The 25,238-nt window shown below is 39.3% G+C and overlaps 1 protein-coding gene and 1 pseudogene across 1 annotated transcript in view; one reads left to right on the top strand and one right to left on the bottom strand.

Moving 5' to 3' along the window:
- The window catches only part of CUNH14orf39 (chromosome unknown C14orf39 homolog), a 31,875-nt gene extending 20,828 nt beyond the window's left edge, over positions 1 to 11,047 (bottom strand). Inside the window, exons 1-8 of the mRNA XM_051196084.1 lie at positions 10,996 to 11,047; positions 10,842 to 10,898; positions 9,440 to 9,566; positions 6,586 to 6,675; positions 3,495 to 3,682; positions 3,362 to 3,404; positions 1,662 to 1,782; positions 140 to 222 (exon numbers count right to left, since the gene is read on the bottom strand). Coding sequence (XP_051052041.1) covers positions 140 to 222; positions 1,662 to 1,782; positions 3,362 to 3,404; positions 3,495 to 3,682; positions 6,586 to 6,675; positions 9,440 to 9,566; positions 10,842 to 10,898; positions 10,996 to 11,044 — 758 coding nt within the window. The 5' untranslated portion in view covers positions 11,045 to 11,047. The remainder of the gene's footprint in view (positions 1 to 139; positions 223 to 1,661; positions 1,783 to 3,361; positions 3,405 to 3,494; positions 3,683 to 6,585; positions 6,676 to 9,439; positions 9,567 to 10,841; positions 10,899 to 10,995) is intronic.
- Positions 11,048 to 12,036: 989 nt separating this feature from the next.
- On the top strand, positions 12,037 to 23,291 carry LOC127230757 (40S ribosomal protein S10-like; annotated as a pseudogene).
- The last annotated feature ends 1,947 nt before the right edge of the window (positions 23,292 to 25,238 follow it).

The raw sequence follows: 25,238 nt of genomic DNA on the forward strand, positions 1-25,238 counted from the left end.
CAACAACAAGCAGTTTTGGATATTAGTCCATAACATTTAGAGAAATAATATTTTCATAAAATTGTATCAGATACAGACTCAAAATTTTAGCTGCAGAATATCTGTTCACATTAAATTGAGATTTAAAATTTAACTATACCTTTCTTTAAATTCTTTTCTCTTCTCTGTATTTTTTTCTTCTAGAGCTTCTGAATAACTCTTACTTTCAAAAAATCTTGTAATCTGCTAAAAGAAAAATGAGAAAATCAAAATAATTAGCTTCATGATGGCTCATACTTACAATCCTTAGCTCTTGAAGACTATGTTAGAAACATGGCCTGGAATTCAGAGATAGAACTTAGTGGACAAAGTGTCTGATCTAAAAGCTTAAGTTCAGGTCCCCAGTACCCACATATAATCTAGGTATAAGGGTGTGAGCCTGTTATCCCAGCACTGAGGAGGTGAAGACAAACAGATCTCTCAAGCTCAGTGGCCAGTCAGGCAAACCAAATGGATGAACATTGGTTTCAAGTGAAGAGGAATTGAGGAAGATAACCCAATGTTGACCTCTGGCTTCTATGTACATGTACACACACACGCACACACACGCACACACACACACACACACACACACACACACACACGAGAGGAAGAGGGAAGGAGGGAGACAGAGAGAGAGAGATCTTTCAAAGCAGTCAGACACACACACACACACACACTTTTCTTAACTAATATGATTTTTTTCTAGAAACTTCAATTTGTATTTTTGGTAGTATTTAGTGAAAACTGCTGTGTCATGGCTGGAGAGATAGCTAATAGTTAAGAGCACCTGATACTCTTGTGGTGACCCAGGTTCAGTTCCCAGCACTTATATGATGGCTCACAACCACCCATCAACTCCAGTTCTAGGGAATCCGATGCCTCTTTTCACCTCCACAGGCACCAAGCAAGCAAGCATGTAGTACACATACATGTAGGGAAAAAAAAAACCCACTCATAAAAATAAATAAATCTAAATTAAACCCAAGACCTCAAGGGATAACACTAAAATATATTTCAGAAAATTCTAAAAACTAAACTATTTTTATCTTAGTTCTCTAAATATTATAATCTATAAGTTTTTGCTGATCCCAAAACTGTTTTGCTCCCTCTTTCAAAGACTTTAAATTCTGGCTGAAGGTACACCCAGGAAAGCAGTTGTCCAACAAGCACAGGTGCCTACGTTTGACAATTCACTGAACAAAATAAATCAATTCTTATGACTAAGTTACATCCTGTTCTTTCTTCATATTCTTTCCTCATACCTCAAAGAAGTCCAAACTATTCCCCTAAATTAAGAGTTAAATATGAGCCGGGCATTGGTGGCGCATGACTTTAATCCCAGCACTTGGGAGGCAGAGGCAGGTGGATCTCTGTGAGTTCCAGGCCAACCTGGTCTACAGAGCTAGTTCCAGGACAGGCTCCAAAGCAATACAGAGAAACCCTGTCTCGAAAAACTAAAAGACTTAAAAGAGTTAAATATGTTCAGAACCTGAAATACATTTTGGCTTCACTAAGACAAATAAATTGGCCTCTCTCCATATTTAAGTTGTCTTTAAAAACAGCTTTTCTAAGTCTGTAGGCTAACATTATCATCTTATTTACACATTAACAATATATTAAAACATAATATATATATATACCTTGTTTAAAGAATTAATTTCTATTTCTATAACATCTGCTTCTTTCTCCAATTCAAATGATCTCTTGGTAAAATTGTTGGCACATTTGAGAATGTCTTGTGTTCTATATCTCAAATTTACTCTTCTTATGTTAAGGAACAGGTATGAAATAAATTTTACATTTATATATAATTAATATATGTTATTTACTATATAACAAATAATACACTATTATTTATTTTCAAAAAAGTAATACTGATAATTGGTATCTGAAAAGATAGGTAATGTTACTATAAATAGTTTACCTATAGTATATTAATGAATGTAATCTATTGAGAATACTTGTTGGTATTTTTTTCTTTCGATAAAATATTTTTGCAAGGTAGAACTCTGATTTTATTATATGCAAGTACACAGTGTCATTTGGTATAACTAATAAAACATAATAAATTCAAGAACAAATTTAACTTGTTTCTATCATTTATTTATTCCAAACACAACATGAAATATCCACTAAATTTCCATTTCCTTTATCTATAATGTTCATCAATGTATACTGTATAACTGATAAAAGCTTCCATCTGGGCTTCCTGATTGAAATAATTTATATATTATTTTCAGCTATTAATAGACATCTTGTGAGGTTATAAAATAATATAATTTCTTAAGTTGCAATTCAGGAGAACTAAAAACTGAGTAGAAAAATAAACCATGAATAAAACTCTAAGGGAACTTTTTTTAGTCCTTTCCTATCTTGCCTTATAACATGTATGATTTGTATGCTACAACCAAAATTTCAAGTGAATGTTCTACTAAATGTTATTGCCAAAAGTGTCTATTTAAAATTTTACATATAAATACTTAAATCCTAACCTTTAATTCTTTCTTCCTCCATCTGCTTCGCTTTGTCATTCAAACTGTATGTAATCCCCAATCATATCCAACCCCTTAAACTCTGGTTGAATCCTAAATTACCTACCACCCTCTGACCCTTCACACTGAGAATTTAATGCACAGCAAATGAAAAAAAAAACCTAAAAAAGAAAAGTCTAAAACAAAAACACAGAGAAAGCAAGTAGTAGAGGCATTAAAATGATGGTTTTGGTATGGGAACAAAACAGAATGTATGGATAAAGAAGACAGCTTGAACGGTGGACTTATAATCCAATAAGAAAGCATATAAAGAATTCTACAGGTTGAAATAAGATTAAGTTTTAAGTTTATTATTAGGGAAGATCTCTCTTATAAACAGCTGAGACTTAAGCCATTTAAGAATTAAGTAACTATCTACTATAATAGTATTTATTAGATTTATTTATGTGTCTACTTCCCATGCTAAACTCCAAGTTCTTTCCAAGGGAGTTCAATACATTTCAAAATGAGTAACTATGGATCACTTTCTTACTACCTTCTTCAAGAGTCTTAAAGAGTAATAATCAATTCATCTGAACTTTTTAAAAAATTGAGAAAGATAAAATTCTTTGTTTGGTTGCCACTTTAAAGCCAGATGCATATGCCATTTTATTTTCTCTTAAGCTACTTGCTTTTGATCACATAGACATATATAGAAACTAAACCCAGAAAGACTTTTAAAGTGATCTTTAAGATCTGAGTTAAGCCAAAAACAAATCTATGAGATTCTCAACAGGAAAACATATTAACAATTAAAAACAGAAATTATACTTATCTAAAAAATTATATGTGAAATCTGTTGTGGATACATGTGTAATGTCCATTTAGTAAGTGATGGGAATGGAGCAGGCACTGGAAAACAAATTGTAGTTGAGAATGATTATATTCTTTTAATTGTAAAAATGCTGTAACTAAAGCAGTATATAGTAAATATGTTAATACCTAGAAGTTCCATAAGAATAGTTTCATTCTGTTTTAATTGTTCAGTACATGCCAACACTCTGTTTTGAATTTCTTCGTGTTCTTTTTTCTTCTCATAATATTTACATGAAAAACGTGTTTCTGAGTATTTTAGTTGGTATTGTTTCAAAACGTCTTCATACTGACATATATAACCATGATACCTTTTTCTGTTAAAATGAAAAGAAATTATGTAGACATCTATAAACCTAGCAAATATCACTTATTAGAGTATATTCCATTAAGCATAAATGGAAATTATTTACTCATCTTAACTTCCTTGAATAGTTTCAAGTCTTTCAAACTCTCTTTAATGGTTCCACCATAACTCTTTTTTTATTACCCGAGGTATTCATTTCACTCCTTAATCCTCTTTAATTTATCATCCATTCCCACTGTTTTAGTGACATTCTTTGAGAATTTCATGCAATGTATTTTGATTATATTCACCCTGAATTCCTCACAGATCCACCCCCACCTTCCCACCACCCCCAATGTTGAGTCTTCTTTTTGTTAATTATTAACCCATCAACTCCAGTTTGTACTGTTGATATATTTCTGGGTGCAGGGCCATCCACTGGAGCATGGTCAACCTACCAGAAGATACCTGCTTAAAGAAAACTGACTCTTTATACTAAAGAAGCCATCAATTATCCATAACTTCTCAGTTGTGGGTAAGGCTCATGAACTCTGTTCCACTCCAAGCTAGGATGTTGACTGTCTTGATAGTGTGCCGGCAACCACAGCTGGTGTTCATAACTGGCAGTCCTGTCATGTCTAGAAGACACTTACTATTACTAAACTCTGTCCTCTTTAACGAGATATGGAAGTTGAGCCCTAAATAAGCTTTGTAAAACTCTGTATTTGCTAATTAATCACTTATCACTTGGAGCAACTTGGGAAAATAGTATAAGGGAACAGAGAAATACCTTTAAGCAAGCTAGCATACCATATGAGATTAGCATACATCCACCTTGTTCGAAATATATTTATGGCCTAACATACTTCTAACATACTCCATATAGTAATTCCAGCAGACCACATCTTAAGTAATGATATAATAAGAGTCATTATTATCTCACCTATTAGTAGCAATATTAGTTTTCATAAATGCCTTAGGCAGGAATAGGAGATTGGAACTAAGCAACTAGTAGAGTGAGCCTAGAGGATTTAAAGTTTGAAGTAAGGGTGGGCTATGTAGCAAGTTGAAGGCTAGTTGAGGATACATAGTGAAACCATGTCTGGAAAGTGGGTGGAGAAGGAAGTCAAAATGGCTGGTCCATAAGTTTACCTCTTTTTAAAAAATGTCTGATAGTGAGTCACCAATTCAAATTATCTATATGGATGGTTCAGAAAACAACTACTTTAGTATTTCTGTTTAGCTTGAAAGGTATCTAGAATAAACACTATTTTTAAAAGATACCTATTGGATTGATTTGCTTTAGCTTTTCACTGAAACATCTCTCATAAAAATTACACACACACACACACACACATATAATAAATGGGGGCTAGAGCAACTTCTCAGCAGTTACATTTAAATGATATACGCACACATGTATGTACACATCACACATAATTATCCATTTCTTCTTTTTGAAGACCCAGAAGTCATTCCTTTGATGCTTCAGTAAAACTAACTCATCTTATGCAACAGAACTGCTTTTTAAATGAATAGTCTGAGTTCCAGTGCCTTGACTATTAGGAATTCCAAATCCAATCTGCACCTATATGCAATATGAAAGACCACCTGTGTGGATTTCTAACTCATCAAAGGTTTCCTACATTATCCTTACTCCCTGGAAGCCTTGATTTGAAAAGCCACTTATCATTATATAAACCACTATAAATTCTTTGAGGAATGAAGCAGAGTCTCTAAAGAACAGTCTAACAGTTTCCTTTTCCTTTTCCATTTTTTGCCTTCAGATGGTATACTCTAGTTTCTTCCTTGTCTTAGTTACTTTTCTGTTGTTGTAAAGAGACAACATAACCAAGTTAACTATTAGGAGAGTTTATAGGAGGATGACAGTTCCAGAGGGTTAGAGTCCATGATCATCAAACCAAGCTCTGGAGCATAGCATAGCACTCGCACATCTCATCCACAAGCACAAGGCACACAGAGAGCCAGCTGATTAGGAATAGCATGGGCTTTTGAAACATCAAAGCCCACCCCTAGTGACATAACTCCGCCAACAAGGCTACAGCTCCCAATTCTTCCCAAACAGTCTACCAAGTATTCAAACATATGAGCCTCTGGGGCCATTCTCACTCAGACCATCATGCTCTTGGTTCTGCTCCATATATTTCCTTGATACATCCTATAAATTTTCATGATTTCTCATGACAATAACTCCAAATCTGTAACTTTCATCTCTACTTCTTTGAAGGTTCATCTTAGAAAACAAAGGATTACAGGTTTTCTTATATGTAGAACCTAGATTTAAATCTACATATGTGTTTTTATTTATAGGTGTGTGGGTGTCTAACAAAACTAAAAAGGGGAGGACCAGGTGATAGAAAAGGAAGAGGTGGGAAAGGGGAGGTGGGAAGCAGGAGGGGGGCTAACTAAAGGACCAGTAGATACTAGCTGGAGGTGGGGAGGGAGTGTAGGGGAGAGTAATGAGGGAAGGAAGCAAATGAGAGCAAGGTATGACACACATGTATAAACATGCCATGATGAATACCACTATTTTGTATGCTAATCTAATTTTTTTCAAAATTTTTAGGTGTTTTTAAATGAAAGTATTTAAATACATTTAAAATGAAAGTATTGCTTTCATCCAATTATATTACTATAATTTCCACCTTTACAAAAAAGTCAATATCCTCAAATTTTCATGAGCTAGCTGCTGAGAAATAGTTTATATCTGAGGCAATATCTGAACATACACAAAATTAAATGGAGATTTATAGTAAATAGGCTTACAATAGTACACAGCATTCATTTACTTAAATCTCTCTCATAATACAAACTTGCTACATTTTTAAATTACCATTCTTACACAGCATGCCCTGATAATACTAATTTATGGAACTGATACACTTAATATCTATATATACATATATACTGTACTTGTCTTTTTCACTGTTTTCTTGGTAAACAGTAAGTTGGTCTTGCATATAATCTTCATGTTTATGAAGAACATCACATGTTGACTTCCAGCTATGGAAAAAATTATAGTTATGATTACCATCTCAAAGTGATAAATGAATACAGTGGAATGGATATAGGACAAAAAAGAATGCTGGAGAGATGGTTCAGTGAGTGGTTAAGAGCACTGACTGCTCTTCTTGAGGATCTAGGTTCAATTCCTAGAACCCACGTGACAGCTCTCAACTGTCTATATTTCCTGTTCCTATTCAGGGTCCCAGGGGACACAACATCCATGGCAAAACCCAATGCACATAAAATACAAGTAAATAAATAAAAAAAGAATGTAATTATTTAAAGAAACAATGAATCTCTTTCTAGCAAAAATAAGTTCCCATTAAAAAACATGATAATATTCTACCACCACCACTATCAGCATGCATGTACTCATATACCCAAATATTAATATTCATTAAATTTTACTTAAAACTTGTTCTCATTGCTAGACAAGTACAGGTTAGACTGTGTACTGCTGGAGATATTTCTATTGCATATTCTACTAATGTTCTTGTATTAATACCCCAACATTAGTCATCCTTCCTCCTCAGTTTTGTGATTTTAGCAAAGAAATTCTTCAGTAACAAGTTTTCTGGTTTGGGGGGCTTTTTTGTTTGTTTGTACACTTGTTTATTTTTGTTTTTTCAACACAAGATTTCTCTGTGTAGCTCTGATTGTCCTGGAACTAGCTTTGAAAACCATGCTGGTCACGAACTCACAGATCTGCCTCCCTCAAGTGCTGGGATTAAAGGCATGCACCACCACCACTGGCTCAGTAATTAATATTTAAAGAGCCAGGAAAAGGTCTAAAGAGAAGCTTTTTTTTTTTCCCTTTGACTCTTGGGTTGCTATGCCCTTTTAAGATTAAAGGAACTAGGTCAAAGTGAATTATAAAATCAAACAGTATGAATAAAATAAGTGTCTAACTTATACTTTCCATTTTATTGCACAACTTGAAAAATATTTCCAAAAATGAAAAAAATCTAAAATTACTGTATACCATGGTACCTCTGTTCTAAATGTTATGTGAATATTTTCTGTTTTCTAATATTTTTCAAATTCAAAAATTAAGCATAACCATTCTGTAAATACAGAAAAGTATATATAGAAAAATAACTATTGGCACTTTTTCCCTTTTATTTATTTATTTTTTAATATTTTCCAAGTCAGAGTTTTTTTGTGTAACAGCCCAGGCTCTCCTGGAACTTGCTCTGCAGATCAGGCTGGCCCCAACTCAGAGGATCTACCTGCCTCTGCCTCCCAAGTGCTGGAACTAAAGGCATATATCACCACTATCCACATTCTTAATATTAAGTAACTAGTATTATTACGTTATCTCCAGATTTTACTACTATCATATTTTAACAATATTGAGATCATAACCATTTGCTAAGCAGAACTTTTACTTATACATTTGTCTAGATTTCTGATCAATTCTTAGAAAATATTCTTCAGAATATATTTAGAAGTTCAAAGATTACAATACATATATTTCATGCATTTAAAAATTCTCATGTTGATCACTCAGGATATATCCACTACAAATCTTTTGATAGACAACCTCTAAATTTTCCTAATTTTGGAAATACAGGTGTACAATTAATAATTTGGTTCATACTATAAATGATGTTTTATTATCTGCTGTGTTCATTTGTAATGTACTGTTAACTTCTTTCATGTCAAGCATACATGTCATAATTTCACTGACTATTGAATGTTCAGTAATAAAACCTAAATTAATAAAACCCCTAATGTTGGATATTAAGAGTTGTTTTTTTACAGTGTTTTCCTACAGTTAAAATGTTAAACAAGAAACTGAATTCAATTGCAACCAAGTAACATATGAATGAATAAATGCAAAGATATATTTCTTAAAAGCTTTTATCCTGAAATTATTTAGGTTAATTTTTTAAAAATGTGTATGGGTGTTTTGCTTTCATATTGGTCTGTGCACCAAATGCATTCAGTGCCCAGGAGGCCAAAGAGGGCATTGGAACCCTGGGACTGGAGTTACTGCCAGGTATGAGCCACCATGTGGTTTCTTGGGACTGACCCCTGAGCCTCTGCAAGAGCTGTGAGTGCTCTTCACTGCTGGACCATCTCTTCAGTCCATAGGTTAAATTCTTAGAGAAATCTAAGGCCTTGGAAAGTCAAAGATCAATAGCAATTTTACATACCAAGCGTACACTCAAAATCATTTGTTTATTTGTAGACAGGATCTTATAAATCTCAACCTGACCTGGAACTCCATATAGCTAAGGACAATCTTGAATTTCTGGTTTTTCTGCATCTATCTCCCAAATGCTAGCACGCAAGCATATGCCAACACTCTCGGTTTACAAAATTCTGTTTAGACTAAGTAGATCTGAATTAGTGAGATTATAACCCTTATTTCTGCTTTTCTGTGGAATCTTCTGTAAATCCCTCTGCCTTTGTACATAACTAGGCAATCTGACTTGACTGTTTTGCTAATATGGGAAACTTGGGAGGTTTGGTTTAGTAGGAAGGAAGAATGCAAAAGGCCTTGGGTTCAATTGGTGGGGAGAAATGAGCAAGAGGAAGAAGACAAGGGAGGGAAGGGGGACAGACAGAGGGAACACTGTTACTTTAAAATAGGATATTTGTTTGTGTAATCACAAAAAGGGCCTTGCACATGTTAGGCAAGTGCTCTACCATTGAGCTACATTCCCAACACAACATTTTCTGCTAAAAGCTCTAAAACCTTGAGTAAAAATATCAAACGATAATAAATGGAAGATAATTTTTGTCAAATACTTACTTACTACAGCAGTCTTTGATTTCTTTACTATGTTTATAGTAATAAGCAATTTCCTCATCTGTTTTGTTTATGGTTTCACATATCTTAGAAACACTTGCTTTGTTTTCTTTAATACTTTCAAGGCATTCTGAAATGGAAATGTTTGCTTTATTTACATAGAAATCATAAATTCAAAATAAACAAGCATACCAGAAAAACAAAGTATATGGCTAGGAGGAGAATCAGAAAATGGAAAGGAAACAAGACCTGAGACAGACAGGAATCCATACTGAAAATCAAGAGAACCAAAGCCAGACCTATTCCTAGATCCAGAAGCTAAGGACATAAGACTCAAGAAAAACAAATGCCCCTGTCCCCCAACATCTTTTACAAAGAGGGCTAGATTAGATAGCATTTAAAACTAATCCATCTTGTGATGCTATAAATTCATGTAAACACTTATTCATTAATGATACTACCAAAGACTTTTGTTTTTGACAAATGTGAAATTTCATCTACTGCACACCAATTATTAAATACACCTACACACTTATTACTTGTGATCAAATAAATGCTAAAAAAAGATACAATTTCTTTTTTAAAAAACTGGGATACTTTTTAAAATTTTATGTTATGAGTATTTTGTCTGACTGTATACACATGTACTTATGTGTGTGCCTAGTGTTCACTGAAGACTGGAAGAGGTCATCAAGATCCCCTGAAACTAAAATTATAGGCATTTGTGACTCACATGTGAGTGCTGGGAACTGAACCTGGGTCTTTTACAAGAGCAACAAGTGCTTTTCACTACTGTCTCCAGCTGCGAAATAATTTTCAATTTTCTTTTTGGTTGCAGAAAAGGTAATAAAATTCTTTATAAAATACTAAAAGTTTAAAGTTATGCTTTCTTTTTGCTTTTTCACTTATTATTTTATTTTTTATTACATGCCAATTCCAGTTTACCCCGCCCTCCCCAACAGCTGTGTTTTACAACTAAAATTAGAACTAAACCATTTTAAGAATTTAAAACATTGCATTTATTTAATTTACCCTGATATTTTACTTATTATTTTTCAGCATCATTCTTCCTGAAAGTATGCCACTTACCAACCTCTGGTTTTTGGTTATTTCTAGAGAAAAAAAAATCAAGTATTTGAAATGATTTTGTCATTTGAAGGGGGAAAATGCTATATATAAGGGATTATTACTGAAAAATGCCTCACAAAATGATTTGAATGCAAACATTTATCATTGAAATACTAGGTAAATTATAACTATTACCCCTAGATAAAACAGCTCATTATTACTCAAAAGAAAGATCTCACTCACACAAACAACTATAGGTTGCCCTAAGCACTATAATTATGCATTATGTTATATAAAATAAAAACCTAAAATATTTATTTCATACAAAGGTACTTACTATTAATTCTTTGAATCATATCTTCTTTAGTGCTTTTGTCTTGCTCATACTGGAAAACTGAAATAAACATTTCTTTTGTGATTTTATTTCATGATTAAATGTCAAATGTTAATACAAATTGCCATTTATTTCTTTATTTTCATTTTATACGTACCAAATTCTAACAAAAGCCTGTCCAAACTGACAAACAGGTTGTCATTCATCTTGGATCCTGGGTAAAATAAATAATAAAACTTTCAGAAACCATACATAAAACAGCATTCTGTAGACCAGGCTGGCATTGAATTCACTGAGATATGCCTGCCTCTGCCTCCCATGTGCTGGGATTTAAGGCATGTGCCATCACCACCTGGCAAATATAACATTCTTAAAAGAAAACTATAGGTGGCTTAAGACAAGAGGAGGACCGTTCCCACCTGAGTGGCCATTCCTTCCACCCAGAGCCAGGATGTCATCCCAGCCCAGGCTGCTGCCAAGGGCCATGGCTGGATCTGTGCTCCAGCCTCAACTGGGGTCTGTGTTTATATCTGTGGCCAGTGGCACCTCAGGAGGCCTTAGGAACCACAGGAGATGAAATCAGAGGGCTATGATGAGCAGGCCTGCCTTTCACTGCCCTGGGAAAGCTGACCTTACTTCTCGTTGGCCACTACAAGAGAGCTGGGCCCTGCAATCAGGAGAAAAAGCCCCCACCCCTCACCACAATCGATAATGAAACTTTACTGACTTTACTGAGGGCATGCTGGTAGGGAGGCCGACTCTACTCCTGCACCTGAGGTTGGTGACCCCAGAGGCTCCATCTGATTTGCCAGGCCCACAACTGTGCCTAGAGTTGACCCGCCCTAGCATCTACCTCATCTAGGACCTGCTGGAGCTGCTGAAAGGACTGGTCCTGAGGAATGAGAGCCATAAGAGGATACCCCAGAGGATTTCTGGTGAGGACCCAGTGAGGATGGTGTACCAAAAACCAGAGGCAGTGAACCAGACCAGTGACTCGCTGCAATGAACATTTCCCAGTCAAGCTGATTAAACAATACTATAAGACACACCAAAGCCTCCAAGGTCATGAGGATGGATGAAGAAATGGTAACGGCAGCAGAGATGGAGAAGCAGAGATTGTTTTCTGTTCCTTATGTGGTTTTGCTTGCTTACTTGGTTTTGTTTTCTTGGGGGGGGGGGGCGCAGCAGGGAGGAGGCTATGGCGGGACCGGGATGTGAACAGAATTAGGGTGCATGATGTGAAATCCCCAAAGATTCAATAAGGAAGATTTTTTTAAAAAATAGAATAATCAACCAAAACTTTAAAAATAAATTTGGGGGAAAAAAAAATTAAATCCCAGTCCCTGCTTCCAGAGGCCGGGTAAGCAACTGAGTGGGCACTTGGAAGGTGCTGCAAGACGGAAAGTTCTGGAAAGTTTCCTTCATGGCTGTTTACACTGGGTATTGCAAGAAGTCTTTGGATGACTAGAGCTCACAGATATACAGAAAACTTGACATATATTCTAAAACTTCTGAGGTACGATTTGACATGTGTGAACTCGCCACCATGACTTTTTCTTAAGGTTTTCCCCAGCTCTCAGTCCTAGACCCGGCCCAGCCTGGGTTCGCATCCCCAGCTCCCGCATTTGTGGCGGGAATTCGCTCACTGATGCCAACACCTCCAGTGCAGGCCGCGGTCCCTCAGCACCAGGCCCGAGAGAGCAAGGAGCGTGGGAGCCAGCGTGGGAGCGCGCCCTGTGTGAGCATGGCCGCCCGCCCCGCACCCGCGCCACCCGGCCCCGCACCCGCGCCACCCGGCCCCGCACCCGTGCCCGCCGCCCCACAGCGGCTCCTCCCCGCACCAGACCACCTAACCTGCCCCTACGGACCCCGAACGTCCACTCTCGCGCTTCCTGGGGTCCCCAACTTGCGGCTCTGCGGACGCGTCTTACCCCTTCGGTGCTGGCCTTGGGAGACCCCACGGACCACGCGGTCAGCTGCAAATCTCGCGAGACCGTGCGGGACAGGAAGCGCCGAGGTGCTGCGGTCGCCCCTGACTGAGGTGGAGGCGTCAAAACTGGCCAGATGGGTGCCGGGCCCCGAAGGCGGCGCCAGAAAGAGCCCGTGGCTTTCTCGTGACTAGCGGTGTCCTTTAAACACTGCCCAGCCCATCGGCGAGGAAAACGAGCCGGAAATCTGCAGGAAAGTGGACAAGGACAGCCGTCTTCAGCATTCAGCTTGAATTCAAAACTTCTCAGAACTTCCTGGACAGCAAAATTTAAGGCGGTTTCATTTGCTCTCCAAAAACAAAACAAAACAAAACCTCTCTGCATATAGGGTAAAGGGCGAAGGAAAGAACACTCTAACTGAATGCCAGACCAGGGGCAAAGGGAAAAACACCCTGACCCTGACTTGACCTCAACACCAGGGCGGAGAAACAGTCCCGCCAACCCCCAGCTGACTTCAAGATGGGGCCACTTCAGCCCCAAGAAACCCCGCCTTCTGCTCGGTCCCCTGCTGCTTGTAACCCAGGTGGAGGCAGCGCCTTGGGTGTCTTCCAATAAATCTCTTGTGTGAGGATTGTTGCATGGTGTGACTTTGTGGTATCCCTTGGGTCACGACTGCCAGGATGCCTTTCCATCCGCTCTTTCCATCCTGTAACACCTACACTGGGGAAACCTTACCCATGCGAGCAGAGCTGGAGCACTTCTGTTGGGGAAGCCTTTCCCCTCAAAGCTGTACATACCAAATAATTTATGTTTTAGAATTTGTGTATCTGAAGTGAACATACCTCTAAATTGCCTCTATTTTTATCTTATTATTTTACTTTATTTTTTATACAGTTCCCTGCTGTCCTAGAACTCACTCTGTAGACCAGGCTGGCCTCAAACTCACAAAGATCCACCTTCTTTGTCTCCTGAGTGGTTAAAGGTGAGCATCACCACCTATTTTTATTTTTTAATCTGTTAGTGATGGGGGCTGAACCTAGGAACTCATGTTTGTTAACTGTGCCTTCTACCACTGAGCTATACCACTTCTTGAGTCTATGTTTCTAGTGAAAGTGGTCTTATCATCCTAAATGATCTCAGCAATTGGTGTTTTAATAAATTATTCAAGTGAAAAAACAGACTTTTAGCATTTTTCTTAAATGTCTCAAATCACACACACACACACATTCAATTTTGTTATCACATGTCATATTACTGGTATTAGTGATCGTAAGTCATCAAAGCTAATTAACTTTTTATATTGAAAATTTTATTGGGGGGAGGTAAGAAAATAAGGTAAAGAGACATAGAGACAGGGGACAGAAGAGAAGAGGCAGACAGGAAAAGTCCTGTCTGCCTAAGGGAAACATCAAGAAAGAGTCAAAGCTAATAACTTTTGATGATATAAGATTTTAGCTAATTCTTTTGTGTGTGTGTAAGAGAGAGACAGAGACAGAGAGAACCTTTTATTTTTCCAGGTTAATCCAAATAAAAGTTCTATATATTTACAGAGTATAGTGTATAAACTTGAATGCATTAGTGTATTCTCTTTCTATTGCTAACACAATATTACAGACTAATAAACTTGCCTTAAAAGGTGTATATTTTGGCTCAGACTTCTTGAGGCACAAGTCTGAGGAGCCACATCTAGTGGTGGCCTTCTTGGCAATAACATCCCAAAGCAATGCAAGGCATCACACCACAAGATATCATCAACCATTATGCCTATCAATCAACCATGTATATTCTGGTCCCTCGCCTTCTTTTTATATATCTATCAGAATTCAATTATGAAGTTCCATTTTAGTGACTATATCTAATTTGATCCCCCAAATCCCCACTTCTAAACACGAGAGCCAGGTTAAATGTCTACTGCCTTAATATCTCAAAATGGGAATTAAATTTCAACACATGAAGCCTTGAGGGAAACACAATCCCTATACAAGCCATAGCAATTATAAAATGAAGTCAAATTAATTCGTGGAGCATATTACCACTTCCATACAACTAATATATTGTGGATGGTGTGGTCATTTAAGATCTACTCTCTTACCAATATCAAGTTCAAAAGGCAGTACTATTGGCTCTAGTCACCATAATGTATACTGGTTTTCCAGAATTTATTCATCCTACCTAGCTGAAATTATGTGCCCTTTGATTAAAACTTCCATGCTTCTATCTTCCACCTCTCCTAATCCTCAGCCCTCCTAATCTAAACTGCCCTCTGTTTCTACAACTCTTTAAAATGTTGTTGAGATTATAATTTTATGTTTTCCATTCTCCCTCCAAGCCCTCCATATATCCCTCCCTCCTTACTCTCTTTCAGATTCATGTCTCCTATTCATTGTTATTGCATGAGTGCGTGCGTGCGTGCGCGTGCGTGCGTGCGTGTGTGTGTGTGTGTGTGTGTGTGTGTGTGTGTGTATTTGTATGTATGTTTTCAGGGCTGACCTTTTGATATTGGATAACCAACTATTGTGCTCTTTGCTGGAAAGACTATTTCTCTCACTCTTAGCGTTCCTTAGTTATAGTTTTTTAGGTAGTGCTCCCCACCACCACCCTGGGTCTACTTTGACATGTCTCTTGGTGCCATCTTTGTTTGACTCATATTTGGGCAGTCGTTATTTAAGAGACAAAGTCTCACAGCAAACTCCCTGATCCTCTGACTCTTATGTCTTTTCCTCCCCGTCTTCCACATGTGTGGGAGTGTTTTGTAGATGTATCCACTGGGGCTGAGATTTTGATTGGCTATGATTTCCTTTAGTGGTCTCTGTTGAAAAAAAAAAGTTCCCTTGATGTAGAATAAGATGGTACTTATCTCTTGATGTCTTGATTATTTGTGGATTATGCTGGCTTAGTAAAGTAGCGGTTGTAGGTTTCCCTCCAATATCAGTGACTTCACTGTCACTGGGCAGTTAGCTAGGCGTCCAGTACCAGTTTTTCTAAACATTACTTATTTATTTATTTTTTGTGTATGATTGCTCTATCTGCACATACAACTGCATGCCAGAAGAGGGTATCAAATCCCATTACAGAAGGCTATGAGACACCACATGGTTGCTGGGAATTGAACTCAGGACCTCTGGAAGAGCAGCCAGTGCTTTTAATGGCTGAACTTTATCTCCAGTCTCGAGTGTTGAGTGGGACTTGAGTCCAGTTAGAGAGCTACTGGTTATTGTCAAGGATTGTGCACCTCTACAACACTTTTACAGTTACATGTCAGGCTGTTCGTGGCTGTGGTTCATGGGTGCCATGGCTGGGTAAGACTGTTGGTTGCTTCCCTCCTTTGGAAGCTTTCATGGGACTTTCTGGTACCATAAAAGCTAGTCCTTAGGGAGAAGTTGTTCAGGTTAGTTGCAGCTCAAGGGTCTCTGGGCCCTATTTCTGATGTACACAGTGTCTTCTGCAATAGGGACTTCTTTGCCACCTCTGGAGGGGCAACCAAGGGCAGTGGCAATAGACTATATGTTTTGGGAATCTCTTGGATAGCCCAGCCCACAACTCAAAAGGGGGCTTCTTATGTATATTTGGGCATTTTTTAGGCTCTTGGAGGGACCATTGTCAGTCCAGATGAGGAAGGTTCCTTAAAACTATATACACAGAGTCAAGTGGAGGTGTGCATACCTTTGATCCCAGCACTTAGGAGGCAGATCTCTGAGATTGAGAGCAGCTTGGTCTACAGGGAGGGTTCCAGGACAGGCAGAGCTACAGGGAGAAACCCTGTCTCAAGGAAAAAAAAAAAAAACAAAAAACAAAACCAAAACAATGAAAACCCTATGAGTGTGTAGCTATATACAGAATCACATGTATTATAGGTTTGGGGGGGGTTGTTCTTGTTAGTTGAGTAGCTAATAATATGCTTCCTTATGGCTTTTTCACACTCCCGTATTGTTTTTTTTTTTTTTTTGTTTTTTATCTTTTTTAATGTACTTATTTTTTCTCATTTTACATATCGATCCCAGTTCCCTCTCCCTTTCTCTTTCCCTCCCTCCCATGCCCCCCCACCACCCTCCCATCTCATTCCCACACACACACTCCACAGGGAAGGTGTTGCCTTCCAAGAGGGGTCAACAAAATCTCTCAAGTCATTTGGAGTAGGGACTAGGACTTCTCTCCTGTCTCTAGGTTAAGGAAGTATCCCTCCATGGAGAATGTGCTCCCAAAGTCCTTTTGTGCACCAGGGATACATCCTGGTTCCACTGTCCAAGGTCCCTTAGACTGCTTAGTCCTTCTAACTGAGACCCATGTTCAGAGGGTCTGAGTCAGTCCCATGCTGGCTTCCCAGCTATCAGTCTGGGGGCCCATTAGCTCCTCCTTGTTCAGGTCAGCTGTCTCTGTGGGTTGCTGTAGCCTGGTCTTGCCCTCCCTCTCTGCATCTGGATTCCAGTTCTGCTCAGTGTTTAGCTGTGGCTCAGACTCCCGTATTGTTTGTTGTCTTACTCCCCTCCCTGCTTATTCTGTATGTACCTCCCTCTGCTCTCTTTAGAGAGCCCTTCTTTCTCCATTTCCCCAGTCAGATCACACGACCCTAGCCAGGCAATGGCTCACTTCCCTGCTTTCTGCAGTTATTTCAAGCCATGTACTCACATCTGAAGATTCGGATCTAGGAGCCCCCCAAAGACAGACAACGTATGCCATTTGTCTTTCTGGGTCTGAGTTACCTCATTCAACTATCTTTTCCAGTTCCATCCATCTGCCTGAAAAGTTCATGATTTCATTTCTCTTTTCAGCTGAACAGTATTCCATAGTGTGTGTGGTGTACACAGTGTACCCTATTGTCATTATTCATTCATTGGTTGAAGAACATTTAGGTTGTTTCCATTCCCTAGCTACTGTGAAGAGAGCAGCAGTGAACGTGGCTGGGTCAGTGTCTGTGGCCTTAGAGCACATGCCAAGGAGTGGAACATCTGTGTGATATGGCAGATTTATTTTTAGCTTTTTAAAAAATTCCCTACACTGATTTCCATAGATGTTGTAGCAGTTTGCTGTTACATGAGTTTGCTGTCCAGTTCCGCAGCTGCCTCAGCCCCAAATGAACACACAGAGACTTATGTTAATTATAATACTGTTGGTCGATGACTAGGGTATCTTATTGACTAGCTCTATTTGCTGGGCATAGAACTGGAAGTCTTGTAGCCTTAGCCTCTGGAACACTGGGCTGTGGGTGTGTGCAATATGCCAGGCTCCTCTTTTTCAACTTTTTTTTTCTTTTTCTTTTCTTTTTTGGCAACAGGTGTGAGGCAATATCTCAGGAATTTGATTGTGTTTACTTGGTGACACTGTACACTTCTTCATGTTCCCATTGTGATGTGTATGTCTTTTCAAAAAAGTCTACCTAGGCCCTTTGCTCATGAAAAAAATCAAATTATTTGTTTCCTTCTTACTGAGTTCTTCCTTCCTATTTTAGAAAATTAACCTGGTTTTATTTGTATTATACTTGCTGTATTATGTTTATTAACTATGCCCTCCTTGGAAGGTTTATGAAAATAACTATGAAAGGTGGAGGCACTGAATTTTGTTGGTAACATGTTGCTATAGCTGCCAAGAAAATGTAATAAGAGTTGACTCACTTCAACTCACTACTAGACTTTCTAAAGAAATTTTGTAGAAATCTAGAAACATCGCCTTAATAAAAACAATTTTATTATGCAATGTAATAAAATCAATTTATTTGCATTTAAATATTCACAATTGTGCATATCTTAGTTACTGTCACATACACATATGTAAGGAGTCGTTCTTTCCAAACTACTTCCTGCTGATAGGGGGTGCTGTCATTGGAGATCCTAAGAAGATGCAGAAATCCTGGCTGTAGTCTGCAAGGCTCCTTTCTCCAGCCGTTTTGAATGTTGGATCACCTGCGACTCTGTTTCAGGGGGTCTGGCTTGCTCAAACCACATTAGTCTAGAAGGAATCCATGGCTTTTCATTTTCTGTGGAAACAAAAATAGAAATCCTTTCCCCCAGTAACTTGTCCTTAGACTTAAATTTTGGAGTCAAAGCATTTTTAAAATATATAAATCGAATTAATCCAGCAGCATTTCCTTTAACAGTTGTTGTTTCCTCAACAGCCAAATGATACAAAGACAATATAACACCGTACAGTATGCAGATTTTCTCCATCCTGGCTTTTTTATTACTGTGTTTCTTTTCTTTTTTTATTTTTTGAGACAGGGTTTCTCTGTGTAACTTTTATCCGTCCTGGAAATCCGTCCTGGAATTCATTCTGTATACCAGGTTTACTTTTAAATCACAAGAGATCTGTTTGCCTCTGTCTCCCGAGTGCTGGGATTAAAGGCGTGTGCCACCACACCCAGCTGTTCTCTGTCTTTTTATTATTTTTTTAAACTATTTTCTCTTTTTCTTTCCCAAGCCTACATATATTTTAGAACACACTGTAAACCTTTAGTGGTTTTTCTTAATGTGAATCTGTCTTTACTGTAAATCTTTATCTTTTTGTAGCCACAAGTCTTTTATCTGGTAAACAACAACATTGCTAAAATGAAAGTCAGTTGTTTCTGCCACGGTTTATCAAAGATGGCGGCGGGTACCTTTACCTCCAGCAATGAGAGCTGTGCTCACCACCTTGCTGCCGGCTTGGAGATGTGGTCACTGCCATTGCCATCTCTCATACAAAGCAGTGCTTTTTTAAAGCCGTGCGGTTTTTTGCCGCTTATGCTGAGTCAGGAATCTTCCCTTAAAGGAGCCACACAAATACCTGCTTGTCTCTCGCAAAGTAGAGTCCAACCGAGAAAAATGCTGCTACCAAGAAACCTTGCTTGTTTCTGTTCTTTTGTTTGTAAAACCCTTTCTTAAGCTTTTGTTAAGTTTTAAGTGGAAGTTCTTATTAGCCACGTGGGCGCCATTTGTATGGAGTAAGGTTTTTCCTCCCGCCGCTGGTCTTGTCCCTCTGCTGCACCTGCCCCAATTAATACACCAAGACTCTGTATTTAATATAATGCTATTGGCCACTTACTTGTTTCTTATCGGCTAGCTCTGCCTTAAGTATTAACCCATTTCTGTTAATCTAATATTTCCATGTGCTTTCATCTTACCGGGGAATGGGGCCTGCGTCTGGTCTCCCCAGCCTCTCCATGTTGACTCCTCTTTACTACTTCCTCTTTCCTCCTTATCTCCTAGTCCCATCTATCTTGCTTTCCTATTGGTCAACAGTGCTTTATTCATTAACCAGTATGAGAAACATATTTACAGAATAACATCTCCCATCAGACATACACAAATGCTCCCAAGTTTTACAAATGCCACCATCACCTGTCCCATTTATGAGTAATTTTTAAAAAGTATTTAAAATTATCCAGTAGATAGAGCATCTTCCTTGTCAGAGCATCTTCCAAAGGGAAATTTGGAGCTGGTGGTGGTGGTGCACAACTTTAATACCAGCAGTCAGGAGGCCAGCCTGGCCTACAGAGTGAGTTCCAGCCAAGGCTACACAGAGAAACCCTGGAGAGAGAAAGAGAGAGAGACAGAGACAGAGAAAGACACAGAGAGACAGAGAAAGATGCTTCTCACTTGCCCACGTGACCTCTTACAGGGAAGAAGAGAAGGTGTTGAGCTCTTTGGTGGTGTGAAGCAGCATGTGATAGGTTCCCAGCTTTCCAAGGACGCAGCATGCATTGTAATAAATCTATTCTGGACACTAGCCTGGGAACAAGGCTACCTGAATCTGTCAAATGCTGCATTTACCAGTCTGGTAGTTAATATCCTGCTGATGAATTTGCTACATTATTACCAAGCAAATGGAGTCTCTCTGTGTGTTGTCTGATTCTGGGAGGAGGAGACAGTCCTTAGGGCATAAGCCTATCATGGCCCTTGAGGCTCCATTCATAAGTTTCTGGTTGGAGGACAAGTACCACTCTGCTCAATGCTGGGTTTTTCTCTCTGGGTTAGGCTTAACTCCTGCAGACCTTCTCCCCAACAGAGTCTCTCTCCATGCTAGCCCACATGAAATCAGGAAAGGAGTAAAATCAGCTACTCTTTCCTTGGCCTTTTCAACCCGTTGTGCTAAAACGGACTTTTCACCTTATCCTTAGCAACCCTGAAGGTAGTTTTCTACACAAATCGCTGTTCAAATTGATTTCTAGAGACTTACTCCACAGCCAATTTGCTTAACCTCCCAGCCTACACATTTTTAAACAGTTCTCAAACTCACATTGTCTTCCTCCTATTTCTCAAGTGACTCCAATCTACCTTCCAATTCCATACACTTTGTTCTTACTGAACACTAAAATGACATTCTATCATTGTCTTAGTTCAGGTTTCTAGTGCTGTGATAAAAACACCATGACCAAAAGTAGTTTGAGGGAAAGAATGGCTTATTTACCTTATATATCTGAATCACAGTCAATTGAGGGAAGCCAAGGCAGGAACTGAAGCAGGTCAGGAACCTGGAGGCAGGAGCTGATGCAGAGGCCATGGAGAAGCGCTGCTTGCTGGCTTGCTCCTCATGGCTTGCTCAACCTGCTGTCTTATGGAACCCAGGACCACTGGCACAGGGATGATACCACCCACAGTGGGCTGGGCCCTCCTCATCAATCACAAATTAAGAAAATGCCCTAAAGGCTTATCTGCATCCTGAACTTATGGAGATATTTTCTCACCTGAGTTTTCTCCTCTCAGTACCTGTAGTTTGTGTCAAGCTGACATAAAAGCATCCAGCCCAGTCACTGAATCCACTAAACATGCTTTAGTCCTCATGTGACCTGACCTCTCCACAGCATTTTTGCACATGCTCAGTTTCTTCTTCTTCTTCCCAAATGACTATGGTAGGAAGTCTCCAAACATAAGAAGTAGCATTAATGAACAGTCATACAGAGTAGCCATTTTCCCATGTTACCTATCTTCTGGGTTTCACACCTATATATGGAGTTGCAACAAGGCAAGCTGTCTTATTTTCCTTTTCCTGTTCTAGCATAACAACACACACACACACACACACACACACACACACACACACACCAGTTTCCTTTTGTTTCCGTAATAACAAAACTTTTACCATGGTCTATAGGGTCCATTATAGAACTCTGTCCCTCAACATCTTCACATTGTATTAACTCCATCTGTCCTTCTGCAATGTATCTATCCATATTACAAATTTTTCGGTCCTTAACATACTCTTTTCCACCATAAATTCAGTTTCCAGATAGGTCCTCGGCTTAAAAATCTCCATCTTTCTTCAATGAATAATCTATATACCCTCTAACTCTCACCTAGAGTATTACAGCCTTAGCAATGCCCATTATAAACTCTTACTTCATGCCCTTATCCTTTAGCACGGTTTCTCCATTATCTGTACAACTGTTATATAATTTCCTGTCTTCCTCTGCACTCTATCCTTTCTGCCATACAATTCTCTAATTTTACTTCTCTTATTTTGTCCACCCCTCTTATTTTGCACCCAACAGAGGGTGAACACTATAATGGATTGGAAGACGCTCTTTCTCTTTGATCTGCCCTATTCTTTCCATTCCATCCAAGAACACACTGAAATTTTGATTTTGACTTTTTGTGTGATTGCTGTCTGCATGTATGCCTGCACTCCAAAAGGGGGCATCAGATCCCACTACAGATGGTTGTGAGCCACCACATGCTAATTTAGAATTGAACTCAGGACCTCTGGAAGAGCAACCATCACTCTTAACCATTGAGCCATCTCTCACCCCAATACTGATTTTTCTTATACCTGTTCCATCATATTATTTATTAGGTTAAAAATAAATGAACTAGACACATCTATAATCTCAGCACTCAGGAGGTAAAGGCAGAAGAAACAGGGTTCAAGGTCATAAGCTACACGAGGCTCTGCCTCCAAAAATATAGCTATATAATTAATTATGCTTGCATTTTCCTCTGGTTTAGATTGGAATGCCTCTTCCCTATCTTAAAAAGTTTTGAAATTTGGACCCAGTAGAAACAGAGCCACACATGCTCTTTCCTTTCCAGCCGCCACCTCAGACCCTGCAGCCTCTGCCCTGCTGATGCCTAAGGAGAACTAGACTGCCATCTATGGCAGACTGTTTTTTAAGAAAGGAGTGATGGTTGCCCAGAAAGATGTCAATATGTCCAAACATCATAAGCTAGCAGACAAGAATGTGCCTAGCCTTCACATAATGAAGGCCATGAGGTCTCTGAAGACTCAAGGCGATGGGAAGGAGCAGTGTGCCTGGAGACATTTCTGTTGATACCTTACAAACGAGGGCACCCAGTATCTTGGAGATGACCTCCGCCTACCTCTGGAGACAACGTCTGCACCCTGACCTGTAGTCATCCTGAAACTGGCAGGTCGTGCCCAAAAGTCCAGAGAGTGACTGGCTTGCAAGATTCACAAGAAGGGAGGCAGACAGAGACACCCCAGAAGGAGCGCTGTGCCCTCTGGTGCTGACAAGTAAGCTGAGGCTGGGGCTGACTCAGCAACTGAATTTCAGTTTAGAGGAGGCTTTGGTCCTGAATGTGGTCAGCCACCTCGGTGAAGTTGGAGATTGTGCTACATTGAATAAACTTCAAAGAAAAACGGGGGAGGGGGAGTTTCCCAATTTGATCTCAACTTTGTTTCCTAACAAAATCTCTCTACTTTAATCAAACCAGCTTCCTCAGTGATCCACGAAGACATTTTGACTATTCATGCTTCCATAGCTTTTCATCTATGCTCTTCCTATCAACTGGAGAAAAATGTATCCATTCTTCAGTTCCCAGATCCTATCTCCCTAGAAGCTCCAAGGCACCATCATAGCCCTTTTCTCTGAAGCCCACTGCTTTCTAGAGCAGTGTATATAGTTAAATGAAGAGACTGAAAAGATAAAAACCTCACCACTTAACAATGGGGACAATGCTGATGGTAAACACATAATTGAGATACTGATGGAGGAAATTAAGTCGATGATCTTAATGACCTTCAGTTCTAAGTCAGCTGGCAGCTTGAAGTCTCAGCAGGGAACAAAATGGTCATCAAATAATTCAAATTAAAATGAGGATCCTGCTAGACCTGTCACTGGGTAAAGGTGTTTGCCACCAAGCCTGACAATCTGAGTTCAGTCCCCAGGAACCCACCTGGTCAAAGAAGAGAACAATCCCTCTGGGTTGTCCTCTGCTGCCACCATCAACACACATGCACAAATAATATAATGATTAAAAATTAAAAAATGAATTAATAAAGAAACTACTTAGGGCCAGAGAGATCGCTCAGCAGTTAAGAGCACTGGCTGCTCTTGCAGAGAACCTGGGTTTGATTCCCAGAACCCACATGGTGACTCAGCTGTCTGTAACTCCAGTTCCAGGGAATCCAACACTCTCACACAGATACGCATGCAAACAAAACATCATTACACATAAAATAAAAATAAATAAATCTTTTTTTTTTTAAAGAAGACTACTTAAACGTCTACAGACAGAGATAAAGTGTGTGGTATGTTACAGTTGAAAGTGAATGTTGAGAAATCCAGATACTACCAATGAATGTCTGCCCTATACTCTAAAGGTTGGTTGCACGGCATCACCAAGACCACAAAGGCCAGATACCATAGCAGACCAGCAAAGAGCCAAAGAGCATCAAATACATCCAAGCCTTTGACTACCTACCACAAAATCATGTCTGTCTCATGTAAAGATTCCAGTTTAGAGAATCAGAGGGTTTTCTTTTTAATTGCATTTAACAAACAAACAAGAACAATTTACCAAAAACCAAAAACAAATCTTTAAGGCATCTTTAGTTGAGAAGTTTAAAGATGTCCCCCTCCCACCCCACTGCTCCTGGTATGTTTCAGGGAAGAGGCTTAAGAGGAAGATGAGAACCTTATAGAAAATAAAGGTTCAGCCAGGTGATGGTGGCACAGGCCTTTAATCCCAGCACTCAGGAAGTAGAGGCAGAGGCAGATGGATCTCTGTGAGTTCAAGGCCAGCCTGGTCTATAGAGTGAGTTCCAGGACAGCCAGAGCTGTAACACAGAGAAATGCTGTCTTGAAGAAAAAAAAAAAAAAAGGTTCATGACATTCAAGTCACCCTCAGGCTGAAGGGACCAGACCCTCACTCAGCCCCCAGCTTTGGCAGCCATGACAGGATGCAGGAAAGACCCAGTAAGATGTAGGTCCCTGACTCAGCAACATGTACTGAGCTCCTGACCTTGCCCAACCTTGCCCTCCATATGGTGAGGATCCAATCAGAAGTTAGCTGTCCGCTCTGAATGTGCTTTCTGGTAATAGTGGAATGCAGCTGCAGCTGACCAATCAACTCAGGACAGGTTGCCCAAGCCCAGAAGTGTACCAGTCCTGAAATGGTTGCAGACCCCAAACATTCACCTTGCTCTACCCCAATATATTCCCTACCTCACTGCTGCTTGAGGGTCCCTTTCTGGTCCTGCCTGCTTCACCCACTGTGTTGAATGGGGGGGGGCAGGGACACAAGTTAACTCATAAAATTAAGGA

This window comes from Phodopus roborovskii, unplaced genomic scaffold (genome assembly GCF_943737965.1).
Source record: "Phodopus roborovskii unplaced genomic scaffold, PHOROB, whole genome shotgun sequence".
Taxonomy (NCBI): Eukaryota; Metazoa; Chordata; class Mammalia; order Rodentia; family Cricetidae; genus Phodopus; species Phodopus roborovskii.